The sequence below is a fragment of the Electrophorus electricus genome, chromosome 8, assembly GCF_041902795.1.
Source record: "Electrophorus electricus isolate QZ-2024a chromosome 8, ASM4190279v1, whole genome shotgun sequence".
NCBI classification, from domain to species: domain Eukaryota; kingdom Metazoa; phylum Chordata; class Actinopteri; order Gymnotiformes; family Gymnotidae; genus Electrophorus; species Electrophorus electricus.
In genome coordinates this window covers 24,637,501-24,645,000 of record NC_137504.1, presented here as the reverse complement: position 1 = coordinate 24,645,000, position 7,500 = coordinate 24,637,501, and the positions used below count along the sequence as shown (strand labels likewise).

Below are 7,500 nucleotides of genomic sequence, written 5' to 3'. Positions count from 1 at the left end.
GTGTATCAGGAGCTAAGTGTGTGTGTGTGTGTGTGTGTGTGAGAGAGAGAGAGCTTGGTGCTGTAATCCCGTGTAGACTTTTGTAAAAATAAAATGGTAATGTATTGTCAAATGTGTTAAGTGTTACAGATACACACACATGTGCACACACACACAACCACACACAGCGAGCCATCAAATCAGTTTAAAATCAAGAAAAGCAGGGTGATTCCCATCATGTCTAGTTCAGATGAATATGTGTCGATGAAAAACACTACAAATGCACACGTGTCCAGATATGCGCGCGCGCGCGCGCACACACACACACACACACACACACACACACACACACACACACACATACACAGCACTGCCCTAGTATGCTATTGGCAGATTCTGATTGTTTGTTCGCAGCACAGCTGAACATGAAAACAACATGCGTCAATTAGTCTGCAGTGAATTGCTCAAATTTACATCTGATGATTTCTCCTGTACCACCAGAGGCTCAGCCTCTCTCTCTGTCTCTCTCTCTCTCTCTGTCTCTCTCTCTCTCTCTGTCTCTCTCTCTCTCTCTCTCTCTCAGTCTCTTTCTTTCTCTCACAGCTGAGGTAATACACATCTGGATCAGATTAACACTCTAACCACAACACAGTCTCTGATTTAACTATGTTTTTGCTTAAAGCAACTTTGGTGTGTGTGTATGTGTGTGTGTGTGATGGATTCTTCCCATAATGAATGGTAGTACAATTATTTAAAAGCAGCTTTAATTCCTCTGTATCTCAAACTACATTAAAAACAAATGCTGATATGATAACATCATACATGACTCTCGCTCTCGCTCACACTCACTCTGTGTGTGTGTGTGTGTGTGGGTGAGAGGAGAGTGAGAAAGATGTTTAGCATGTGTGAGTCTGATAGTATGTGTGAAAGGTTGTGTGTTTGTGTTTGTGAGAAGGAGAAGTGTCTGCCACTAATTATACACATTAGGAACACTCACCACACCCTTACAGAGAACCTCCTCTCTACTGCACTCAACCTTATGACCTTTCACCGCTGACCCTGAGCTCTTTCAAAGCCGCCCACCTATACTTGCCAATTCGCTTACCCCATATTTCCTCTTTCATTCTCTCTCTCTCTCTCTCTGTCTCCATCTCTCCACCCTGCCTAATTGGTCAGGTCATTAGGGTTCCTTTGTGCTGGACACATCCCAGCCTGCTGCTCTCTATTGTACTATTGTTCTGGCCTGGAATTCTGGCCTGTGTGTGTGTGTGTGTGTGTGTGTGTGTGTGTGTGTTTGGGGGGGGTGAAGGCAGAGATGAACAGTGTGGTGGGTGTATATAAGCGAATGAATGCTGAGTAAGTAATTGAGTGTAGGTGTGACTGAATGGGGTTCTGTGTGTGTGAGAGAGAGTGGGTGAGTGTGTGTGCGTGTGTGTGGTGTGTGTGTAGGTGTGAGAGAGCTCCAGCAGTGCACTCCCACAGATGGCACAGCTGCTCCGTTTAGCATGACAGATGAAAAGAGAGCCTTTAATACAAACCAGCCTGCCATCTCTCACAGACACACACACACATACCCCACATACACACGCGCGCATGCGCCATTTGCGGCCGTATATCTAAGCGAACATCATTTATCATTAGCCGGTTGGAATAACCCTCGTGATGCAGTCAGGGTTTAGTGTGACCCAAATCTTCGGGGTCATGTGTAGTGATGCTCTGATGAAAAACGTTCCAGCACATCCTTCTTTTTAAGACAGAAAACCCCCCAATACACTCTGTTACAGTAGCAAAGGCAGTGTTCTGGACTGACTGGCACACAGGACAGTGCTATCTGTGTGTGCATGTTTACACGTGACGTATACAGGAGGCCTTCGGATGTGATGTATGTATACATGTGTCCGTATATAGTGTGTGTGTGTGTGTGTGTGTGTGTTTGCGTGCACCATGCAGTAATGTAATAAGTTATGTTAATGGGAGAGCCAGAGCAAAGCAAGGGGACGCTGATGAAACTCACAGAAATTCCTCACACTTTCTCTCTCTCTCTCTCTCTCTCTCTCTCTCTCTCCCTCTCCCTCCCTCCCTCCCTCCCCCATCATCACTTTAATTTTCCTCTTGCCTCCAGTTTTCACGCTCTCCTGCGCTGCCTTCTATTAGCTATGTGTTGTCTGGCCGCTTTTAGCTCTTTTTTTTGGTCTCCTTTCACTTTTTTTCCTCTGTTCTCTCACTCCACTGCAGGAGCTGCGTGGTGACACACTCACCTTGTTAGCCACTAGACCTCCATCTAACCTCTCGCGCCATAGTTCTCCTCCTTGCCTCTCGCCCACGCACGCACGCACGCACGCACGCACGCACGCACGCACGCACGCAAGGGATGTTCTGTCTGCGTGACTTTTCCAGCTTTTTCCTCTCTCTCTTTGACTCACTCTTTCTTTCACTCTTCTGGGTTGTCTCACTCCGTTTCAATGCCTCTTTGCCTAATTTTACCCTTGCTGTCGCTCTCTCTCTCCATCTCGCTCCCTCGCTCCCTCGCTCCAGCCTTCCCTTTTACTTAACAGTGTGAAAGTTGCAGCTTCTGTCAGTGTGAATTTATGTTAGTCCTGCAACATGCACTCTCAAGGGAGAAGTGTGTGTGTGTGTGTGTTTGTGTGTTTGTGCACGCGCGTGCAGCAAGGTACAAAACAGATATTCCAGATAAAATTCCTCACACCAGATAAGTATGGGTGGGTGTATGCGGGTGGAGGCAGGTGGGGTCAGCGTACATAATACGAAAGATGAGGTTGTACTAAAATTTCTTGACACTTTAATTTTCCATTTAACTGTAGTCATCAATAAACGGCCCTGTTTCTATCCCCCACCCCCAAACAATCCCTGTCCTTCTCTTCTACAAAACATCCATCTCTCTCCAACTCCCTTCCTGCTTCTCCCCTTCATATAGTTCCCCAATCCCTCTCCCGACACTCCTCTCTCTCTTTTCCTCATCCCTTCCTTTCCTCTCCTCCCCGTAGCCCACGGTGCCGCTCCGTCCGGTGCCGTTTGATTAATTCACATTTAATTCAATGTCATGCTAATACAATGCAAATGCGGCACGTGCCGGTCCAGGCCCTCTGCTGTCCGGCACCAATCAATGCACTTCTGCTCCTGTCTTCATTTGCATTTTAATGTCACTTCTCAATCTGACCACGTTTAACTCCGACCCGCCGGGGCGCTGCGGCGACGTCACGTTTGGCTCCGCCTCTCGTACTCGGTTGCTATTGAAAGGTCTTGATTAACTCGGCCAGGTTTGGTAGATTGGGGTGGAACTCGATTCTGAAGGGTCCTAAATCTCTAGCACTGGGGCTGGGCACCAATACGTTACATCACAGCGCGCGCGCGCGCACACACACACACACACACACACACACACACACACACACACACACACACACACACTCCTACCTTTGCACTCCAGTTCCCCCTGGCTGGCCTCGTAGCCCGGCAGGCAGGTGCAGGTGGTGCTGGGCTGCTCCACCCACTGTCCGTCCTCCCCGCAGAACATCTTGGGTGGGCGTGACCTGGGGCCGGGCTGGGCGGCGTTCTCCACGCACCGGCCCACCGCCTCCTGCACCAGTGAGCGGGGCACCGTCTCGGGGAAGGTGGAAAGGGAGCGCGTGAGGGCGGGGCACTTCTTGAAGAAGACGCGGACCGAGAGCAGCGCCATGCAGGCGCCCTGCGCCTGGAAAGCCAGGTAGAAGCCGCGCTTAGTCAGTGGCCCCAGGCGTAGTGTCTTCACGTTGAACTTCTTCTCGCCGCCCTTCCGTAGCAGGAAGTCCGCCGCTACCGTGTCGACCTGCGGGAGGGGGGGTCCAAAGGTCAAAGGTTGAAGGGAAGGGGTTGTGTTTGTAAGGGAGGGATATTACTTAAATGGTTGGAACTAGAATATTCCACAAAGCAGGATGTCTCTCGGGCCTGATAAGTTAAGCACAGACTGTCCAGTAGGAATGTCCCTCAACTCTTCTGCTATTGGACACTCTTGACTTATCCTATCTAGGTGAAGAGTTCTGTGTTATCGTTTATGTGAGTGTTTGTTTACAATGTCGGTGTGTGTTTAACAGATATGTACCTAGGCAAATAGATCAGAAGACCTAGTTCTGTGTGTGTGTGTGTGTGTGTGTGTGTTTGTTTATTTTTGGTGTCAGTGTGTGATATCCATGTATACCTCTGGTTTATGAATCCAGGTGACCTAGTTTTGGTGTACTTGAGCGTGTGTGTGTGTGTGTTCATTTATGCGTACATTTTGGGGTATAATTTGTCATCACAGTGTGATATTGCCATATGAACTCTGGGGTGAGGGTGAGGGTGGGTGTGGGTGTGGGTGTGTGTGTGTGTGTGTGTGTGTGTGTGTGTGTGTGTATGCATGTGTGTGTGTATACCTTGACATAAGGGTTCTCCATCCAGGCGGGGTGTGTGGCCGTGGCGTCGTCGGCGTCGCTCTGGTAGTAGAACAGATTGAAGGTCTCCTTGCAGGAGCGGTGGTGTGTGTTGCGGGACGAGCACTCGATCATGGTGAAGCGCAGCTCCACGTAGACCTGCGAAGCGTCCCGCCTCTCAATCAGCTTGCTGCGCAGCCAGTGGCTGGACGAGCCATCCGTCTGGCAGATCTGATAGGTGCGCACGCTGTTATTCTCCTCGTCCAGGCCACTCACCTCCTCCCACTGGGCATGGAAGGTGGGACAAAAATACAGCATCAACATCTGATTGGTTGCAGAAAGCATCCGTTCAGTGCTCTAATAGTGTAGGGGACTGCCATAGGGTAGATTTCCTGATTATTATTTTTTTTTTACAGAGGATGTGTATTATCTGTGCAAAAAACCCCCAATATTTTTATGTTTATATTTTTTATATTGGTGGGTGTGTGGTCCAGAATTCACCTCAGGTTTGGTGCGTGAATAGATTGTCCACTTCAGGTCAGATGTTTCGGTCTTAGTGTTCATTAAAACCTCTGTTAGAAACAAGACACAACAGATGAAACAGGCTAAATGAGGATTTGATAGAGCAGAAATAGAAGAAAAGCAAACAAAAACCCACAGCTGAACCAGAGGCATCATATGAACTACAGGACTCTCAAGTTATACCACTCTGTACAGCCATGAGTCTATGACTCTGTACAGTCGTGGGTCTCTGACTCTGTACAGCTGTGGGTCTCTGACTCTGTACAGCCGTGGGTCTCTGACTCTGTACAGCCGTGGGTCTCTGATTCTGTACAGCCATGAGTCTCTGACTCTGTACAGCCGTGAGTCTCTGATTCTGTACAGCCATGAGTCTCTGACTCTGTACAGCCGTGAGTCTCTGACTTTGTATAGCCATGGGTCTTTGACTCTGTACAGCCATGAGTCTCTGACTCTGTATAGCCATGGGTCTTTGACTCTGAACAGCCGTGGGTCTCTGACTCTGTATAGCCGTGAGTCTTTGACTCTGTACAGCAATTAGTCTTTGACTCTGCATAGATGAATCTGTAAAGCCCTGAGTCTATGAGTACAGCCATGGGCCTTTTACCAAAAACATTCAGAATGTGGCATGTTTTCAATGGGAACAGAAACGAACACAAGAGCAAGGGCACAGCTTAATTTACATGCACGCACACACACACACACACACACACACACACACACACACACATACACACACACAGACACACACACACAAATCAAATGCAAGCTAAACAATATGACTGTGCAGTGGACAAAATGTAGATATAGAGGTGCATATATAAATGTGAAGAATATATTACATGTTCCGATGTGTCAATGTGCCTGTTTCCATTACCCAGTTATTCAGCTCCCAACAGCTGTATAGATCTGACAGCACAAATGTTATCCTGTTGATTTAATTTCCAACATAAATCTCCCCCCTCTTCCTCCATCCATACTTGGTTTCTTTTTCTGCCCCATCTTACTCTTGGTCATTACTTATTGATGTCAGGATTATGATTTTTAATCAGGCACAGATTTGGTTGCCCCCTCTGGGCTTCCCTGCAGGTCCTCTAGCCTGGGGTCCTTCTCACAGAAGGTGTCCTGGTCATGTGACCACCTGAAGCCACCAAGCCAGCAGTCCCAACACGCCTTCTCTTTGATCTAAAAATAAACACAGAATCTCTCTCTCTCTCTTTCCTTCTTGTGCTGTAATTTCTTCTGTGTTTCTCTCTCTCCCTCTTCCTCTCTCTCTCTGGGGGAAAACTCCTCCATCACCCTTTTCCCCGCTGCTCCTCTCTTGCTGGGGTTTCGAGATGCTTGGCAATGGCTCTGCTGTGAATCTGGGTCAAGGCTGCTCGGAAAGAATCTCAGCGACTCATTCCAGACAACATTCAATCCTTGAAAACTTTATTTAAATCTCAAATGGATATTTACATTAGGGGCGAACGCGCACGCACGTCCTCACCTACATCTCTCCATTCTCTCCAGGGTTTCCCATCAAACACACTCACTCTTTCTCTGTGTTTTTTGACCCGTTCAGCACCCCCCCCTCCACTCCATTTTCTCAGCTCTTCTCCCCTCTCACGCTGCCTCTCCTAAACATCCTCTTCTCTCAGCCACAGAGATTCAGGTTTCCTTTAACCCACGTTTGGCAAGAATTCCCCACATTCCTTATCAACTCCTTTTCCCTGCTCCCTCTCCCTGTCTCTCCCTCTCCCTCCTTCCAACACATCTTGACTCGCTATTACCCAACTCTCATTCCTGTGCCTCCTCTCCCCTCCCTCCCTCCCTCCCTCCCCCTCTCCTCTCCCCCTCCCTCCTTCCCCCTCACCCCCTCCCTCCTTCCCCCTCTCCCCTCCCCTCTCCTCTCCCCCTCTCCCCTCCCTCCTTCCCCCTCTCCCCTCCTCCTCTCACCTCCCCTCTCCTCTCCCCCTCTCCCCTCCCTCCTTCCCCCTCTCCTCCTCCTCTCTCCTCCCCTCTCCCCTCCCTCCTTCCCCCTCTCTCCCCCTCCCTCTCTCTCCAGTGCGTTCTCCTTCACTCCCTCTCTTTCTGTCTCTTTTCCATCTTAGTTTTCTCTTTCCGGCTTTCTAAATCCCTGCTGTTTGTACTTCTCCTCATTCCTTCTCTCTCTCTTCTCTCCTCTCCTCTTCCGCCTCCCCCCCCGCCCCACCTTTTCACTCTGATGTCGAGAGGCTGCAGAAGCTTGATAACCGGGGTCTAGCTCAAAGAATGAAAGCAAGGGACACCCAGGAGGCAGGAGGGAAGGAACGAGGGATGGAGAGAAAAAAGCAGTGTGAGAGGGAGACGAGGGGATGGGAGGGAGGGGTCTATTAGCTCTGGATAAGAGGGCAAAGCAGAGAAAAAATATGACCTGGGGACAGTGTATCAAGGGATGGGGGACAGGAGTGGAAAAGGAGATCTGATGTTGGTTTCCCACTGAGTCCATCGGAAAGCTAACGATGGCCACATCCGCATGAAAACACACATCTCCCCTCCACGGGCCCCCGTGCTGATCTGTGACTATATAGGTATGTCCATGGTCTTACTAGTGTTGTATGGATGGCTGATCTCT

General features: G+C 49.2%; 1 protein-coding gene across 2 annotated transcripts in view; it reads right to left on the bottom strand.

Moving 5' to 3' along the window:
- Positions 1-7,500, bottom strand: part of ephb4a (eph receptor B4a) — a 35,425-nt gene that overhangs the window by 17,511 nt on the left and 10,414 nt on the right. For both annotated transcript variants that reach the window (XM_026995515.3, XM_026995514.3), the window contains 3 exons: positions 4,887-4,957; positions 4,389-4,670; positions 3,415-3,805 (listed from right to left, as the gene is read on the bottom strand). In XM_026995515.3, coding sequence (XP_026851316.2) covers positions 3,415-3,805; positions 4,389-4,670; positions 4,887-4,957 — 744 coding nt within the window. The remainder of the gene's footprint in view (positions 1-3,414; positions 3,806-4,388; positions 4,671-4,886; positions 4,958-7,500) is intronic.